At 36.3% G+C, this 20,613-nt stretch overlaps 1 protein-coding gene across 4 annotated transcripts in view; it reads left to right on the top strand.

Annotated features, from left to right (window-relative positions):
* Window positions 1-20,613, top strand: part of OSBPL1A (oxysterol binding protein like 1A) — a 200,196-nt gene that overhangs the window by 25,128 nt on the left and 154,455 nt on the right. For all 4 annotated transcript variants that reach the window (XM_079108737.1, XM_079108736.1, XM_079108739.1 and 1 more), the window contains 3 exons: window positions 13,439-13,550; window positions 18,500-18,585; window positions 19,814-19,958. In XM_079108737.1, the coding sequence (XP_078964863.1) occupies window positions 13,439-13,550; window positions 18,500-18,585; window positions 19,814-19,958 (343 nt within the window). The remainder of the gene's footprint in view (window positions 1-13,438; window positions 13,551-18,499; window positions 18,586-19,813; window positions 19,959-20,613) is intronic.

Below are 20,613 nucleotides of genomic sequence, written 5' to 3'. Positions count from 1 at the left end.
CAGGATTGTGGCTTAGTGGTTGAACACTTGCCTAGCATATGTGAGCACTGGATTTGATCCTTAGCACCACATACAAAACTAAATAAAGTTATGGGAAAAAAAAGAGCTAAGGCAGTTTTTTAAAAAAAATTTTATGTGCTTAATAATTAAGCATGATTAACTGGATGCAGTGGCTCAGGCCTGTATTCACAGCTACTTGGGAGGCTGAGGCAGCAGAATTACAAGTTCAAGGCCAGCCTCAACAACTTAGCAAGACACTGTTTCAAAATAAAGAGAAGGAGCTGGGTATGTAGCTTAGTGGTAAAGTGTCCTAAGTTCAGTTCCCTGTACCACAAAAAGCAAAAAAAAAAAAAAAAAAAATGCAAAAAGTTTACTCTCTGACTGTACTTATGAAAGGTATCAGATTTTCTTATGGTAATGTAATCTTATCATCTTGAGATTCTTTGATTTAATAACTATATCATTGAGTTGAAAGGGGATTTTGTTTTTTACAAAGCATTTTAAATTCTTATCCTCTGGATTGTATAAAATATAGCTCCCCAAATTTTATGAGGGAACTGAGGACATTTCTTGGTACATTAGCGGCCTCTACTGTTCACTAATAAAATTCAGTGTACCAGAACTTTTGAATGTTTTCTTTAGCTTTATTTTTCAGTGTAGTTAGAATTCTGAAGTTTTTATGGCTCTTAAAATCAGTTTTAAATAGGGATACAATCAACATAGTAAATATTTGTATTGTAGTATTGAAATTTATTTTTTTAGTGGGATTGAGAATATTCAAAACAAATGCTTCCTGTGCCTCGGAAATTCCATCTCTCTCACCTAACTTACAGAAGTCATGTGTATTCTGGAGATTTGTATAAGGATTCCCTATGATACCTACTATGGGTCAGGTACTGCCAAACAACTTGACATGTGTTTCATTTATTGACAGCTATCCTGAAACACACATAGGAATATTGCCATTTGTTCTCTAGAAGTCAGTTGAGATGGAGAAAGATATGGAGCAGGTCTGTCAAGTACTGCTAGATCACACCTATGATGGGTGCAAGAGTGGGCAGAGACTAGAGCCAAGTGCAAGGCAGTGTCAAGGTATACCTCACCCACTGCGCTGAGAGCTCTGCAGAAGAGCCAGCCTACGAAGTTGTCCCCACTTGGGAGTGGGCCTTTATGTTCCTGGGTCAGTCAGTCACTGGATACGGGCTATCCTGGGAAGGAGGTGTGACCTTACATGAGGTGACTCTCTTCAGCTGTGACAGTCTCTGAAGTGGTAACTGGCTAAAGGCTGCCTCCTAACCACTCCCAGTACTTGGAATAATAAGTATTTATTCCTGAAGGGCGATCTTGGCAGTATATCACAGCTTCTGTCACAGCCCACCCTTTATTCCACTTACATCGACTTCTTTATATGTTTCTGGGAGAAGCTCTTTCAGGATGCCAGTTGGCCTGTCCTCCTGGGGGATGCTTAGAAGAACACTAGTGGGGCCTATAGCTCCTATTGCCACCAATGAATTATTTTCTCCCTGCTCTACTATCCATTCTCAATTCTCCTTAAACCTTGCTGGCATACCTTTTGGTCTTTGTGGCTTTCCTGGTGGTGTGACCCAGACCCTCATCCCTGAAATTCTGAGCCTCTTGGTTATTAGGCCCTTTTAAGATTGGGAAGCTGCACTTGTTCATTTACTGGCAAAATTGGATAAGAGAATAAAAGGAGACACCTAAGCATGTCATCTGTTCCCTTTATGTTCAATCCTACTTCCTTCTGAAGACCAGGTCCAATTACCTCTGCTAATATGGTGAATTTTTTTTTTTTTTTTTTTTTTTTTTTTTTGCCTTATGGTCCTTTGACAACAAGCCCAGTGTCTAGGCAGCCTTTGGTGCATCCTAGAGCATAATCTCTATGTATAGAATATGCTGTCCCAGAACCTAGTGAAGCCATAGTACTCCCTTTTCAGTTAAGGGAAGTGCAAGGTATAATATTCTTTTTTGGGGTACTGGGATCAAATCCAGGGCCTTGTGCATGTTAGGCAAGTACTCCATCACATCCCCAGCTATTTTCACTTAACTCCTAAAAATTTATTGACATAAGAGAAACTCCAAATTCTTCCTAATATTTACCTCTGCATTGTGTGTCTCAGCAAGACTTTCAACATTCTAGCCTTTTCTTGCTCGTCTAATTTTATTGGCATGATGTCATTAATTAAGTGGATGCCCAGATAGTATGAGGCAAAACTGTAAGTGTATAATGCTATTCCTGTGAATGTAAACTATTCTTGATATTTCTGATGAAAATAAAAAAGAATGTTTGACATACTAGTTGTGTATGCTGTGTACTTAAGGTAGTATTAACCTTCTCTATTAAATACCACATTTGGTATTAATGCCTGTAATTGAGGTTGTACAATTTGGTTGAGTTTATGAGAAGTCCCCTGTCATCTTTCACCTTCCCTCTGCTTTTTCAATGGCAAACAGGTGAATTAAATGGAAATATGATAGGAAATGTCACCATCCCATTCTTCTAGGCTTTTAAGGGTGGCACTAATTTTTGCCATTCAACCCCACAGGTTATTGATTTTGATTTCTCTTGGACAGTGTCTGAGGGAATGTTAGTTTTTTATGGTGCTGGGGTTTGAAGCTAGGCATGCTCTACTGAACTATATCCCCAGCCCTCTTTATTTTGAGATAGGGTCTTGCTAAGTTTCTGAGACTGGCCTTGAACTTGCAATCCTCCTGTATTACCCTCCTGAGTTTCTGGGATTACAGCTGTACCACCATGCCAAACTTTTATGAGGAGGATAGTTTTAAAGTCTTCTTTTTGGTTGTAGACCAATGAAGCAATGTTAGGGTGTGTCAACATCTAAGACATAACTCCAGTGTTATGTTCAGGTACTGGAGCAATGACCACTGGGTGTGTTTTTGGATCTGGTACATGCAGTGTAAGACCTGAAGTGCGGTGCCATCTATTATCTTGCTTTCAACAAAGGGGCCTCATGATACTTCTGGTCTCTTGGCAATAATGTCACCAGAAATGTCTGAGTGTCACCCTTTCCCCAGCATCGGTTACTCAAGTACATGACCTTTGGTCCTTTTGGGAGTAGCCTGGGAACAGTGTGTAATGTTTTCTTTAATATTACAGATTGGGTATTTCCTTCAGTAAAAAGTTCTCATTTTAAAGTTCATTTAGGTCCAGAAACTGAATTAAGTATCATAATTTTTATTGGGGCAACTATTTTCAGCTTTCAAATATTCATATTAATTTATTCTGATGGTATAATTGAGTTATACAGGAATGGTTTCTAGCAGTGTGGAAAAAGTAATGACTCCTGTGAAGAATGTCAAGATGCAAGAATTACCATGGCAGAACAGTTTTAAAGCAGAGAGCATGCAATTAGATGCAGTATGTAAGACCAGAAAACATGCCAGGTAATTATGTGCCCCAGAACAGTCTAGTGGATATGTCACTTACCAAAGCAGCAGAGATAAAGAGAAGGCACCAACACTACCGAGAATCTCCTCAGGACTGCCCTTTGTGTCTGGGGCTGCTGTGAGATAGATGCCTCAGCTGACTGGAGTTCACTGATCATAGTGAGGGCTGGTATCAGGGTTCCAAAACAGTAGTGGTCAGAAGATAGCACCTAACCATGAGAAGCCAGGTAGATGCAGTAATGAGCAGCAGGTATGGAGGAGGAAGGTTGGAGCATTGAGAGTTATGGAAGGGTTAACAATGTGGCTTTCCTAAGGCAGAATCAAATGAGAAATGGTAGCAGATAATACTTTGATCCTCCTTTTTCACAGCATTTTGTATCTCCTTGTCTGAGGCTGGACTCACTCCCCCAGACCTGCCACAGGTGAGCTCTCCTGGAAGAACTTTGCTTAGCTTTCAGCCTCCTTGGTTTTCCTGAAATCTCAGTACTCTCGTGGTCTCAAGAATTATAATATTTTATAAAAAATAAGAGTTTGCAGGGGATAAGGATTAAAGTCTTTCCAAGCCAATCTTTGGAGAGCTAACATGGATCACTTAGTGTCATTTTTCTCTTTGGTTTCCTGAAGAAGGAATGTATGCTAGAATATTTGCCCTGCAATTTTATACCTTGAGGCAGTACAAGCACTATGGATCACCTTACTGAATTATTTTTTAAAAAGAATTGTAATATTTTACATTATCCATTTTTCTTGTTATTAGAGTTGATGCTCTTTCCAGTTTTCTAAATCCTAGGTGGAATCTGGAAGTTCTGTTGTTTTCCTTTTTATTGGTGCATTATAATTATGTGTAACAGTGGAATTCATTGTTACATATTTCTATCTGTAACAAGATATCAGTATAATTTGTTCAATTTCGTTCCCCATTGTTTCCTCTTTCCTTCCCTTCCTCCCTACCCCACCCCACCCCCTTCCTCAATTCTACTGGTGTCCCTTCTATTTTCATGAGATCCTCCCCAGTTTTTTCCCCATTTTTTCCCTCTACCTTTCACAGATGAGAGAAAACATGACTCTTGACTTTCTGAGTTTGGTTTATTTCACTTAACGTGATGTTCTCTAGTTCCATTCATTTACCAGCAAATGACATAATTTCATTTTTCTTAATGGTTGAATTAAACTCCATTGTGTATATATACCACATTTCCATTATCCATTGATGGACACCTACATTGGTTCATAATTTGGCTATTGTGAACTGGGCTGCTATAAACATGGGCTGCATGTTTTGCTATAGTATGCTAATTTTAATTCTTCAGGATAAATACTGAGGAGTGGTATAGTTGGGTCAATTCTTAGTCTTTTGAGGAACCTTCATACTGATTTCCATAATGGTCGTACTAATTTACAATCTCAATAACAGTGTAAAAGTGTACATTTCCCCCGCATCCTCTGCAGAATTTATTATAGTTTGTATTCTTTTTTTTTTTTTTTAATTGTACTGGGGATTGAACCCAGGATTGCTTTGTCACTGAGCTACATTCCCAGTCCTGTTTTGAGACCTGGTCTTGCTAAGTTGCTGAGACTGGCCTCAAATTTGTAATCCTCCTGTCTCAGCCTCCCAAGTGGCTAGGATACAAGTGTGCACCATCATGCCTAGTTTTGATTTGCATTTCCTTGATTGCTACAGATGTTGAACATTTTTTCATGTTTGTATTGGTCATTTGTACTACTTTTGAGAAGCATCTCCTTAGTTCATCTACCTATTTATTGGTTGTTATTTGTTATTTTGGTGTTAAGTTTTTGGAACTCTATATATTCTGTTAGAAGAGTAGCTAGCAAAGATTTTCTCCATTCTCTAGGTTCTCCATACTCTTTTTTTTTTTTTTTTTTTTTTTTTTTTTGGTGCTGTGGATTGAACCCAGGGCCTTGTGCATGTGAGGCAAGCACTTTACCAACTGAGCATATCCCCAGCCCCTCCATACTCTTAATTGGGATACAGTCTTTTCTTGTGGTAACTTCATAGACATTATTAATTAAGCGTATAGTTAAGTTGATCATGTTCCTGGGCCTTGCACCTAGTGGTTAATATTTTTAAGTGTTTTGTATTTAAGACTTAGAGAGTTGTCTCTTTGAAAAATCTCTGCGTACATGCTTATGTATTCAATTTAGAGGGTCAGATATTATAAACTTTGAAATGAAAAGCCTATGACCCTTGCCCCATGACTGCCCACTCAGGTTTTTTTTTTTTTTTTTTTTTTTTACTTCCATGTTTATAAGTAACAAACTTATGTCACCATTTTTTTTTTTTCCAGTGCTGAGAATTGAACCCAGGGCCTCACTCATGCTAGACAAGTGCTGTACTACTGAGCCACATCTCTAGCCTTGTCACTGATTCTTGATTTTCTTTTTCTATTGCTTTATCTGTGGCAGATAAGCTTTTTGTTCTCATTGTTGTTTCTCCTTTCTTTAACCCCTGCTCAAACTACTTCACCATTTCTCATTTTCTCATTCTCTGATTCAGTTATTAGGTTTTGGTTAAGTAAATATTGAGTTTACATTATTTATGACTATGCTAGTTTAAGCTACATAATGTTCTATTTGTTTTCTATTTTTTTCTGAATTTAATATTTATGTTGGATTCCACTCGTTACTTTTTCTTATTATATAGTTATTAAACTCTTTGTAAGAACTCCAAAGTTCTTTTTACAGATGTGTGTGTGTGTGTGTGTGTGTGTGTGCATGTGTGTGTGTGTATAAAACGTATATATGTGTCATATAATGATCACTTCTTGGAACAGCTGCTCTCCTGGTTCCTTGTGTCCCTTTTTTTGTGTGTGTGCATGTGCACACGCATGGGTACTTGGGGGTTGAGCTCAGGGGCTTGCATATATTAAGCAAGCATTCTGCCACTGAGTTACATCCCCAGCTCTTTTTAAAAATTTTGAGGTCAGGTCTCTCTAAATTGCCCAGGCTGGCCTTGAACTTGTGATCCTCCTTCCTCCGCCTCCCAAGTAGCTGAGATTCTATGTGTGCACCACCGCACTGGGCTTCCCTGTGTGCTCTTGCTCTCACCTGGACTACAGAGCCATGCACATGGTTGTCATTCACGAACTATAATTCTCAGTCATTCTGGGAGTCCTCTTCACTACTGCCCTGTATCAGATTGCCTGTGTCTCGTGTCTTTCTCAGGCAGTCTTTAGGAGCTTCCTGGAAAAGGTTGCCTGGGACATCAAATTTCTTGAGAATTCATATGTCTAAAATACCTCTTACCTGTGTGTTTGAGTGATAGTTTGTCAGTGTGGAGATTTCTGTTAGAAATCACTTTCCTTCAGAATTTTAAAGGCATTGTGTCAGTTTTCTAGCTTTCAGTGTTATGGAGAAGTCTAGAACTGTTCTAATTTCTGGTCCTGTGTGTGTTACCAGATTGCCGTTTAATCATTGGAAGTATTTCAGCTGAAATTACAATGACAGAGAACCTAAAATATTAGTGACTTAATCTGTTAATCTGTTTTTCTCTCAAGTAAAAGTTCAGGTAGGTAGTCTAGGGCAGGTGGCAAATACTCAAGATTCTTTTATCTTGTTCTACTATGTGTGACTTTGACTATATTATCCAGTGTGTGAGAGGCTCTCAATTCCAGGAATCAGGCTAGAGGAGGCAAAAAAAAAAAAAAAAAAAGAATATATATACTCAACTACCTCTGGTAGAAGATTCCTTGAAGTTGATGTTACTTGACAGAGGGCTAAAAGTTCCTTAGCCCATGAGCTAGAATTAGCCTAGTATTCTAGGCACCCTTATGCCCAGGGGAAAGTATAGTTAGGGGTGAGATAGGATCTGTCCTTGCTGTTAATGTCCTACAATTTTACTGTATTTACCTTTAGAATTTAAAATCTATATTAGTATTCTGTTGTTAAATAATACATTATTAAGACTTATAGGCTTAAGTCAACACTCTCTTATTATTTCACAGTTCTGGAGGTCAGAATTCTGTGCACAACCTGGTTAGATTCTCTGTTCAGCTTCTCACAAGACTGAAATCAAGGTGTCACCTGGACTGTGCTCTCTTCTGGGGCTTGGGAACCACTTGCAAGCATATTTAGGTTGTTGGAGGAGTCACTGCAGTTGCAGGACTGAAGTCCCTGTTGGCTGGGAATTGTTGTCAACTTATACAGGCCACCTTCAGGTCTTTGCTCCGTGGGGTATTGCACACGTCCACTCTTTGCCAGGAAGTTTCCAGTTCTTTTTGAGGGCTCACTTGAATAGGTTCTCTCTGTCCAGGACAGTCTTCATGAAAGTCACTTGTGCCAGGTACATGACCTGTTTATAGAAGTAAAATCCCAGTCTTGAGGATTGTACAGGGCAGGTACCAGGGGTGGGGCTCAGGGGGTCCCTTCTAGGATTCCATTGCCTCAGTCTAGAAACTTGCTTCCCTTACCTTTGGAATATTTTCTTCTGTTTAGAAATGTATTCAATTTTCTCTCTATGGACTCTAGTTGGGCAACTAGTAAACCTTCAGGAATAATCCTCTGCTTTTTCCTTTTCCCTCCTTATTTCCTCTTAGATTTCCCTCTGGTTTTGAGAAGGTATGTTTGAATTTATCTTCTAATCTTTCCATTGCATTTTTATTTTTGCCATTTTTTAAAATACCTTCATGTTATTTATTTATGTTTATGTGGTGTTGAGGATTGAACCCAGTGCCTCACATGTGCTAGGCAAGCGCTCTATCACTGAGATACAACCACAGCCCTCTATTTTTGCCATTTTTAATTTTTAAGAATTTAAAATATTTTCCCATGTTTTTTATTGGTGTGTTATAATTATACACAACAGTGGGATTTATTGTTACATATTTGTACATGTACACAACTTAACTTTGACAGTGTCATTTCTCAAGAATTAGAATTTTTTTTGAGTGTCCCTTTTCATTGCATTCAATTCTTGGTTATTGAAGAAACATCTCATTTCTCTGAGGATGTTATAGTTCTTTTAACATCTGTATCCTGCAAGTTCCTGTTTTTTTCTTTGTTTTGATATTTGCCTTTTATACTAGTTGTATCTCAAATCTAACGTTTGAATGGCATTTTTCAAAACTCATAGAAGTTCTGTGGGCTTGAGTATGACTTGTTTACTGTTGGGATTCATTGCAGGTTGAACTTTGAATTTGTGTAGTAGGTTGTGGTGTACTTTTGTACTTGCTGTATTTTGATATATATTAATATTGTGACACATTTACTTTTGTGCCTCAGGTTCTGTACCTTTAAAAAGAGGTGTTAATAATAGTGAGTACCCCATAAGATTTTTTTGTGAAGATTTGAGTTAGTTAGTAAAAGTTTGTTTTTTGTTGTTTTTTTTGTACCAAGAATTGAACCCAGGGGCACATAATCACCGAGCCGCATCTCGAGGCCCTGTCTTTTGTATTTTATTACAGATAGGGCCTCACTGAGTTGCTTAGGGCCTTGCTAAGTTCCTGAGGCTGAACTTGGAATCCTCCTGCCTCAGGCTACAGTGTCTGGTACATTGAAAATGTTAACTAAATCTTGGATATTCTGTATTCCACTTGCTTAGAAATAATTGTTTTAAGTTTTCAACCTGTTCTTAAGTTGGATCTTAACTTTGATTTTTCTCAGAAAATAAATCATAATTTTTAAAGTAGATGTACTTATGTTGATATTTTTCATGAGAAATTTGTATTTCAAGGGAATATTTTATTTGCCAGAGATTGAAAATTGGATAATTAAAGCTTACTCTTTTTAAGTAGTCAGTTTTTTTTTTTAATAACCATTTTGGTAGCTATATGTTTAAATGTTTAAAATTTTTAAAAACATTTTCTGCCCTCTTTATTACAGTATATCAACATAAACCCCAAGAAGATTTTCTGATATTTTTCTTAGAATTGTGTTAAAGGTAAAACTAATCTAGTTTTCTTGAATCTTTCCTTACAATCTCAAAAGTTCTTAAGCTCAATTTGTAGAAATTATTTATTCTTTCTAACTTTGAAACCTGAAGCCTATATTAAGAAATTATTTTATAAGAAGTAAAACTTTTCATGTTGAATTTCTCTTAAAATTAATTTTATAGGGAAAAGGTGTTTAAAAATCAACACAGGAATGTTCATAGCAGCAGTATTAATAATAATCAGAAAATAAATCCAAATGTTCATTAATGAATGAACAAACAAGGTTTGCTGTAATCATGCTGAGTCGTTCAACAATACAAAAAAATGAAGTACTGATACGTGCCAAGACATAGATGAACCTTGACATTGTGCTGGGTGAAAGAAGCCAGACACACAAGGCCATGAATTGTATGATTCTTTCATCAGAATGTCCATAATGGGCAAATCCATAGAGACTAAAAGTAGATTAGTAGGTCGCCAGGGGACCTGAGGAAAGAGGAAATAGGGAGTGAGTGTTAATGGATCTGGGGTTTCTTTTCAGTGATGAAAATGTTCTAAAATTATACAGTAGTGATTGTTGCATAACTTTGAATATACAAAAAACCATAGTATTTTATACTGTAACTGGGTAAAATTTATGCTACGTGAATTCTGTCTTCATAAAGTTGCTTAAAAGCCATATGGGTATGGGGATTTTGTTATGTTTCACCTGAGATGAATTGTGTGATAACTGGAATAGAATGGTGCAGTAAAGGAATGACCGACAGTTTACTGAGCAGAGAGTAGGGTTAGGGCAATGATTCATGGTTGTGTTAACTTTTCTTTAACCTCTTTTGTGTACCAATTCCAGCCACTAGGGGAAAAAAGAAAAAATAGTATCATTCATGGTCACAGCTAAAATTTTGTTCCTCTGATGACTTCTTTGACAAGTTGGTCAAAATGCTGTCATACCAGGCTGGGGACATAGCTTAGTCGGTAGAGTGCTTGCCTTGCATGCACAAGGCCCTGAGTTCAATCCCAGCACCACAAAACAAACAAACAAACAAACAAACAACAACAACAACAGCAACAACAAAAAACTGGTATCATGCCAGGAATATTTTAAGCAGAACATCTTTATTTGGAAATAAATATTCAAAATTAAATAGCTAGTGTTCCAGGTACAGGGGTACAGCAGTGAACACAACAGAATAAATCCTGTCCTTCCTGAAGGGGAAACAGACACCAAGTCCAGGACACTGGAAATACTAGGAAAGTAAATAAATCAAGCAGAGGGAGGAGAGTTAGTGGGTGGCTGAATGCTACTCTACATAGAGCGGGCAAGGAAGCCTTCTCTGAGCCGGAGCTTGTTTTAACTCTGGTTTGTTGTTGTTGTTGTTTTGTTCTTTTTAGTTATATATGACAGAGGAATCTATTTTGATACATTTATACAATTAGCTCTTATTTTTTTTAAAAAAGTTATTAAAATGTGTTTACACTCCCTTCTTTTATGGTCTGGTTCTTGGCTGCTCCAGTTTTGGGGGAAGGATTGTCAGTGGCTCACTAACTTGAGGGCTTCTGTTTTCTTCAGCTGCATTCTAACATTCTGCACTCTACTAACTGCCTATGTCCCCAGTACTCTGATCATTCTTTAAGAGGAGGCTCTGCAGTTTCTGCTTCTCTGGCTGCTTTTATGATTCTTTTTTTTTTTTTTTTTTTTTTTTTTTTTATTCTTCTTCTTTTCCTTAATGCTTCATGTGTTATTCTGATTTTTTTTTAAACATCCTTTTCTTTTCTCTGGAAACTTTGCCCAATGAACCAATCTATTCTTATGGCTTTGTTTTTTTAGTTCCTGGGGGATTATTTGGAAATCTGTAATTTTACCTCACTCTTCCCTGCAGGTATCCAGAGCCTCTGTTCAGCTGCAGGTTGGTGGCGTAAGCTGCCCCTCAGGTAGCTGAAATTTCACATATCTAACATGGGGCTTATCTTCCTCTACATGGGCTACCTGTGCAATATTTCAGTTGGTCTTTGAAATAGTTTTCACTCTTAATCCTTCTTTCTACTGTTGGCACTTGGGAATATACTTTTTTCCCCCCACCTAGATTGCTTTATCTGTTATTTTACTGACTTTTTCTTATCTCAGTTTCATTCTATGCAGGTATACCAATTTTGTCAGAGCTTTCTCTTTCTCAAGTGACTTAATTATTTTTCCCTCACAGTGCTGGAAATTGAACCCAGAGCCTTTCACATGCTAGGCAAGTGCTCTACTACTGAGCCACACACACAGTCTCCCTTCAGTATATGATATCTAGGAATGTTCTCTCTGTGGGACCTTGTACAATGTTAGGTACATAACTATGTTAAGTGAAATAATTAATGTGGGCAGAAGTTGAAAGGTTCAGAAAGAACAGCTTTCTCAGTGGATGAAAGGAATACCCTGTAAGGGCAGAGTTGAACTTAAAGCATCAGGGACTCTTAAGGGCTTGATGAAGAATTCCAGATCTTGGGGGATGATGAGGAAGGAGATGACAAATTATTTTGTATCCGTACAGATGTTAAAGAAGGCAGGTTAATCTTTAATTTGAGTATAGAAAAGCATAGTTGAACTTAAACTTCCTTTAAATTTAAGAGTAGTTATGCAGCAAAACATCCACAGAGCAACTAAAAATAGTTCTCGCATATGGTAGGCAAGCACTGCAACGGTGAGTTACAACTCCAGCCCCTAAATGCCACATTTAAAAGTAAGCGGGAAAGGTCTTGGGTTATAGCTAAGTATTAGAGTGCTTACTTAATATGTACAGGACCCTGGGCTCAAATTTCCAACACTGCAAAACAAAACAAAGCAATAAAAACCAACAACAACAAAAAAAACCCCAGATACTTTATATAACATAGAATAATATTGAGCCATGAGAAATGTGTTTATAAATGTTATATACTGGACATATATATTAGAAAATATGTGTATTACATAAGACAACTATGTCATATGGGTTAAATTGTGTTTAAAACATCTCAGGTTTTAGATGGTACTGTGGTACATTCCTATAGTCCCAGAGACTTGGAAGATTGGCAAGAGGATTTCAAGCCCAGGAGTTTAGGGCTGTCATGGGCAGCATAGTCAGACCCTATCTCTTAAGAACAAAACAACAAAAACTCAAACTTCTGCAAAGAAAAATGATTAGAAAGAAATAGCAACATGTTTACAGTGGTCGTGTAGTGACTAGGAAAATGAGTATATTATTTCCTTGTTTTGTTTGTTTTTTTAATGTTATTTTAAGTACTTTACTATACAAATGTTTTTTTTTTTAAATAACATAGGAGTTTTATCTTTACTCTGGGCCATCAAATTTCCTGTGACAATATGAGATATCACTTCCTGTGTTATAGCCACTGTCATTCTAGAAATTAGAATAGCACTTAGTGTGGAACTTAAAAGCAAGCATTGTAATGACACTATATGTCTTAAAGAAAGCAGATATCAGATTTCTATTATTGTCTGCATTTTTCTCTTCTAGTTCTTTTTTAAGTTATATAACTGACACAGTGATAACTGAATTTACATACATTAACAGTTAATTTGAAATTCCTAGAATAGCAATTAGCCATGGAACATAAACATGAATAATACTGTCATTTGTTAAATATTGACTTTAGTGGATTGTTTGCTTCATTATAAACAATTCCTTCAGTAGTAGTACTTTCCTTTGTTTATATCACTTCAGAGAATATTCTGTTTTCTGTGTGTATCAAAATTAACTTTTAAAAAATCTAGTATTTGGGGAATTATTGTTTCTCATCAGGCCTTAGAGGAATGATAAATGAGTATACTATAATTTGAATAACAGCTTTTTAAACTTACACATTTAGTTTTATCGCAAGAATTATTTTGGTAAAATGTCAGATAATTTATTTAAAAACTTATTTGTAGATATTGGCTATGTATTGTGGATTGGCAATCTTCTAGGCAATCATCAGTTATTATTATAATTATTTGAATCACATATTGTCATAATTGCTGTGATATAAATATTCTTACACAGGACTTTTTAAAAATAAAAACTCTGTAATAATTGATAATTTGGAAAAGGACTGTAATAAAACCTTAGCTTAATATAGCCAAAAACAATTTCTCTGTTTAGGAGTTGGTAATGCTTCTCTTAGAATACGATGCCGATGCTACAGTGGTAAATGGAAGCGGACAGACAGCAAAAGAAGCTACACATGACAAAGAAATCAGAAGCATGCTTGAAGGTAAATATCATGGATCTTAACATGAGCATCATTTAGCTTAATTGTAGCCAAGAACTAGAGTGTGGGTAAAATGGCTTTTGAAATATCAAAATAGATGACAAGAAGCCTATACTCTACTGACAATGTCATTTGGGAAGAAGTTTTTAGACACAAAATTATCTATGTGAGAATTCCCTCATGGCATTTAAACTCTTAGTTTATACAAATTTATGGCAAGTTTTAAAAATCTATCTTTTGAATACCCAGCAAAATGAAAAGTAGAAAATTAGAGAAATGAGAGAATGTGGTGGATAAGCTGGCGAAATAGGATCATAAAGGAATACAGAGGTGCCATGCCAGACAGAGAAACTAAGTAGCCTGGCTACAGGGAACCATTTAATATTGGGGAAGATGCCTCTGACTGGCTTCGATTTCTCAAGGACCTCATGGATGTATAACAATTATTAGTGTTTTTATCTGCGTTAAATCCTGCATCCCACTTTTTACTACTTTTCAATTGACTTTCAGAACTGAGCTCTTTGCTTGTTCTGCAGTTATAAAGTATCTGCTGTTTAAACATCTTTATTTTAAAATAATTTTATTAACATATATTCATTGTATGTATTAATGGGTCAGGGCAATATTATCTTATGTGCATACAGCATTCACTGATCAAGTTCAATCCCCCCCTTCCTAGTCTCAAGTGTTCACTATTCTCCTTTCAGGTCAACTTTGCTTGTCAGATATCTTTAGATCAGTGTCTTAACTTACTCCTGCATTAAAACAAATTCTTCCATTGTTGATGAACAAGAAGCCAACACATACTGTCTTCTGACAGGCAGTGTATCATGTGATTTGGAGACATGCAGAATGTATTAGTTGTGGTCTCTGCCCTTTAATACATTATAGACTAATTGAGAGGATAAGGTAACTGTCTTTGATCTCATCCTGTTGTTTTAATGTATCAAGATGAAAACCCAGAACTGAGGTTTTCCTGACAGACTGGAATGTTAGGTTAGCCTGACAAGTTGACATTTAATAAGGGAAATTGTAAAGACATGCTCTAAGGCTCTTCTGAAACTTATATTGTGCAAGGACAAGGGCTTATTTGACTTTATAGGTAATTCGATTTGTCAGCTCATGTGGTCATATCCTGGGAAATAGAAATAGAGACTTAATTGAGTGATTCTATTCTAATGAGATCCCCTTAGCCATATAATACCATTTGTGGATGCAGCATTTAACAGTCATTGACAGACTACAAGAGGTGCATTGAGCAACCCACGAAGACCATACATAGACCAGAAACCAGATCAGAGGATAATGTACAAAGAGACAGGAAATATTTTACCCCTGAGAGATAAACATGGGTAGGCACAGTGAAAACATACTCAAAATCTGAAGAACTGTTATTTGAGAAAGATGGTGTTATTTGTGGCAGAACCATGGTCAGTTGATGTCCCATTTGATATGGTACTAGAGAGTTAATGTTTGAGTCCAGTGTATTGTCATAATTATGTGAGTTGCCTTGAAAAGTGTAGTGAGTTTCCTGTAATTTGAGGTATTTTGGGAGAGAGGTAGACTACTACTTGTTCAGCAATAAATAGGAATGCTTTTAAAAAAAATCTCCAACCTATGGGAATGTTTCAAGATTAATAAAATGAACATTTGTATGTCCTTTACTTAGATACATCAATTGGTGGATTATTTTCCCATACCCGGATTATTCTTTTACATATTTGTTGTTGTTTGCTTTTATTATTTTTTGTTAAATATTTGGAGAGTAATTTGCAGACATTTTGATACTTCAGAATATCTCTTAAGAACAAGCACATTTTCTTATATAATTATGTAATTTTAGTCTTTCCTCGGTATCTGTAGGGGATTGATGCTGGGACATCCCTGTATACCAAAATCTGCATATGTCCATATCCCTTACATGAAACATATTTGTTTATAACCTATAGAAGTCCTCCAAAGTAGTTTAAATTACCTCTATGTTACTTATAATCCCTAATACAGTGTAAATGCTATATAAATATATGCTATATCGTTTAGGGAATAGTTACAAGAAAATTTTGAACATGTTCAATACAGATTCAAAATATTTTATTATTTTCAATCTGGTTAGTTAAATCCACAGATATGGAACCCATGGATATGGAGGGCTGACTTTATAATGATCACTTTCAGGGAACTTAACTTTAATATACAGGTTGAGCATACCTAATCTGAAATTGAAATTGCTTGAAAAATGCAAAAAGTTTTGAGTACCATGGTGCTCAAAAAGTTTTGAACCTTTGAGCATTTCCCATTTTGGAGTTTTGAATTACTGTTGCTTTATAAGTGATGTCTGTACAAATATTCTAAAGTCAAAAACCTCCCAGATTTGGAACACTTCTGATCCCAAACATGTTGGATAAGGGATACTCAACCTGTAACAATATTATATACCTCTTATATATAAATTTTGCCAGTTATCTAAATAATGTCCTTTGTAGCATTTTCCACCCAACCTAGGATCTAATCAGGAGATCCATGTTTCATTTGTCATATCTCTCTAGTCATCTTTAATCTGAAACAGTTCTGCAGCTTTTCTTTTTCCCCCTTCATAAGGTCTGTCTTTCAGAAGAGGAAGGCAATTGTGGAATTCTTTGTAGAATGTCCCTCGATTTGGGTTTTTCTTTTTCATATGAACAGATTCAGGGTATGCATTTTTTTGGCAGGAATATTGTGTAGGTGAGGTTGTATCCTCACCAGTGCATCATAGGAGACACAGAATGTCACTTTGTTCCCTTATTGGTGTCGTTAACTCTGATCACTGGGCGGTCCACTGGAGGAGTGTATTTTTCCCTTTATAACTAATAAACTAAGGGAAAAAGTTGAGACCACGTAATATATTTTATTTACCAATACACTTTCAGTCAGTGGTTTTAACATTCCTTGATGATATTTGTCCATATTATCTCTGTGGTGATAGTGAAGTCATGATTTTCTGTCAGCATCAAAGTACCTTTCCCAGGTATTCTGCATTTCCTGTGTACTACTGCAAACCCACTCTGTGAAGGTATATAAATGCTTATTAAGGTGAAGGTAGACTTCATGATCTCTGAAATTGCAACTAATTGTGGATTCTGATTGAAATGAAAGAGTTTAGTGTCTTACTAAATTTAAAATGTAATGTTTTATGGATTTGGAGTATTTCCTTTAAGACACATTTGAGATAAAAATAAATGCAGAAAAATATACATCAATAATACACAGCTCACTATTTCCACAAACAGAAAATGTCCTTATAAACAGCATCCATATCAAGAAACAAAATATTATCAGCACTCTAGGTACCTCCATCAGCCGACGTTGGAATATTTGCTTTTTATTTGCTGGATCAGCAGTCTTTGCTCCAAATAAACACAGGACAGGAAGTGTCCAGGAACATATGTAGCGTTTTAACTCCAACTCTCTATTTGCCTTCATTTGTGAACCTAGAAAATCTAGAAAGGATATTAGGGTATCCTTTATATCCATTCCCTGAAGTATGAAACACATTATTAAGCATTATTTGACTACTGATATGTATTGTGCTGGGTACTGTGTAAATGCCTGGATACATAAGAATAAGAACAGGTGCTGAACTTAAAGGACTTCTGAGAGAGGATTGGGGATGTAGCTCAATGATAGAAAGCTCGCCTTCCAGGCATGAGGCCCTGGGATCCATCCAGTGACTAAGGGAATTATAGGTCAGGATAATGTAGTAGTGGAGGCATATACTAGGACATTACTGCTTTTGAAGAGCTCATAGTGAAAGGAAAGATGGAAGATATGGTTTCTAGTAACAGAAGCCATCAAGGGCCTATGTAGACAGAGAGAATCTGCCTATGGAAGGAAAAATGTGAGAATAATGATGATGATTTGTGTTGTATATTCATTTCTTAAGACAAAGCTTAACTGGTTTCTGCTAGTCCTGTCTTCAGTGTTTGTGTTCCCTGTAGTTGAAATGCAGTGGTTTGCATAGTGTCTAGATCAAGGATTAGCATGTAGTAATTACTGTTAATAAATGTTCATCTGTTTCCCAGTCGTCTGGTTCTCCAGCTTATTTCTCTGTCTATGACTCAACTATAGCCAGGAAGACTGCCAGGAGAATAATTCTCCCTTGTAGGCTTTGCATAGAATATTGTACATGTATGTTAAATGGGATTACTAAACTTTGTATGAAATTGTTTCTTCTTTGTAAGTCAAAACAATTCAAATCTAGTAGCAATGAGACCTTATGGATATATTCTACTCTTAGATCAGATTGCCAGTTGCTCTTTTCATGCAAACATGATTTGAAAAGAGCATGGGCTTTGGAACCAGCTTGCCTAGGTTTGCAGCCCAGCTCCTTCACCATGAACTTGGTCAAGTTCCCTGACCTCTTGATTCTTGTATTTCTTTGTCTATAGAATTAGGACAGTAAACCTGCTTCAGGGTGGATAGGATGATATAGTGAGTTAATATTTTTAAAGTATTTGAATAGCAATTGGCACAGTGTTATGACATTTATTAAACAGAGTAAATTTTATATTGCATGGAAGTATGTAAGCAGATTAAAACCTATGTGCATGTTTATATGATTTGTACATCTTCCTACCAATGCTATTTCATATTATTTTTCTCTTCCCATAAAAGGTCTGAACATAATTTATCTACCTTTCCAAGGCAGATACATAATAGTATTTTACTATGCAAAAGTAACTCATAATTGTGTTGAGTATGATGGTGAGTAAAATAAAGTCCTCTGAACTGAAAACATAATTCTATCAAACCTGAAGGAAATTGAACTCATCTGAAATGATGAGAATCCAGTCTGAATTTGAATTACAGTTCAAAACATTTTCACTATGATTACATTTTTCTTTATATGTATTTGTAATGCATTTGCTAATAGGGTGCTGACTAGTAATAGAATCATACATGTTTTCTTTTTGCAGCTGTAGAAAGGACACAACAAAGAAAACTTGAAGAATTACTTTTAGCAGCAGCAAGAGAAGGCAAAACAGCAGAACTCACAGCTCTGGTAATACAACAATAAGCAAAAAGCATTTCTTTAAGAAATGTATACTTAATGTAAATTTCATAATTTCATGAACTGTAGGACTGAAAGTTCCAGAGATTATAATAATGGGACAAAAGTCCTTAAGTGTTTAACAACACTGAGCATGGTAATAGTTTTAGCATGACACATTTTTAAATGGTATTTTCTTTTTTTCTGAATTTCTGACTTACACTCCCATCCCCTACTTAAAACCTGATGGATAAAAATCTAATCTTCCTTTAACCCATGCACAAACAGACAAACAACATGTATCCCATTTGTTTACAATAAAAAAAATCTAATCTTTTCATAGAAAATAGTTACTATAAGGATAACTTAAATTTGTCTTGGATTAAACCAATGTAGGATTAAACCAATTTAAAATTGAAACAATCTATAGGTCGGACCCTATAAAGGAATAATTTTTTTTTTTCTAGTTTTGATGAGCAGTAGTTTCTGAAAGGAACGCTGTCATTCTAGAACACAGAAAAAAGGGATGGTATTTCAGAATATTATATCATGTTAGTGCAGATTGAAAGCTTTGCATGCTTTCTTTCCTCCTAGGAGACCTACTTTCCAGTTTCCATTTCCTGCATAGTCTCATTAAACATGAAACTCTAAATTTGTTCTGAATTCAAGACTGAAGCATTGCCATTTGCTTTAAAGTTATTTCAGCTTTATTTGAAACGGCTTCTTTAGTTTCTAAGTATAGTGCCTGAAACATTTTTTAAATTTTGTGAAATGGAGACTATATAAAGAAGTTTCTAAAACAGTAAGATGGGAACAACAAATTCAGTAGAACCTTGACATTTACACATTTAACATCCATGGTTTTAACTCTTCTCAGGGACTGTTCATGGTAGCCTGATTCGTAGCTTTGCTGTCACGAGTGTGAAATGCAAGACTGGTAGGAGTAAGCACACTTGGTGAAATCTGAATGTCAGGGGTGGACAGGGTGACACTGGCATAGTGTAGTGTTTTTTCATTTGGGGCATGTGGAAACTGGACACAGGCCTGCCATCTTGTGGCACATGTGGGACAAGCACAGGAGTGGTAGGGTTGGCTGGTTTAGTGAGCAAGAAGCCACGGATTGTCTAAATGCCAACAAGCCCCACTGTTCCCCAGGCTCTGCTTGAAACACCTTCCATGTGTTATGGGAGAAAGTCTGTTTTTGATGTATAATTCTACATTGCATTTCTTTCATTGTTAGCTCAACAGGCCTAATCCTCCTGATGTTAATTGTTCGGATCAGTTAGGAAACACACCGTTGCATTGTGCAGCTTACCGGGCCCACAAGCAGTGTGCCTTAAAACTTTTAAAAAGTGGAGCAGATCCTAATCTGAAGAACAAAAATGGTAAGCATATTGACGAAAGCCATTGTTGGTCATTCTAAGGCCATAAGATGAGTCAACGTTATATAAGATTATTTTGTTTTAGTATTCAGCCTTTGTTAAACCATATGATCTCTACTTTTGAAGTCAAGGCATTCACAAAAGAAAAAATAAACATTAGTTTTCTTTTCAGTTAATACTTAAACTCTTTGGTAATGCTTACATGTGCCAAAGGAGGCACCAGTGATGACTAAGATAGATCTGACCCTCAAGGGAAAGGTAAGTACAGTTGATTTTAGTTGTTTGTGGTAGTTAGGCTCCATAACACTGCCACCAACACTGAATTATTGAATTCTGAACCATTGTTGCTAGGAGAAGTTCAGGAGGTTCTTAGGAGCCTCTCATCACATTTTCACCCACTGAAATATAACCTTTTGTCTGTTTAAAAACACTTTATTTAATATATATTGTTGATTCATTAGTACTGAAATCATGACCAGTGGAATCATAACTATGCCTGAATGAAGTTTCTCTTAAGTTGTGCTTTCTGTGGAAGGCACATCTCTGGCTTGCACTTAGGAATACGAGGCAGCATTTCAGCACCGTGCTCTGGGGCCATTTTAAACATCAAAGTTGCCAACAAAAACACAAAAATCTGACTCTAAATACAGACCATAAC

The sequence above is a fragment of the Sciurus vulgaris genome, assembly GCF_902686455.1.
Source record: "Sciurus vulgaris genome assembly, chromosome: 13".
In the NCBI taxonomy this organism is placed as follows: Eukaryota; Metazoa; Chordata; class Mammalia; order Rodentia; family Sciuridae; genus Sciurus; species Sciurus vulgaris.
Note: the sequence above shows the minus strand (reverse complement) of the source record. Positions and strands in the feature narration are given on the sequence as shown.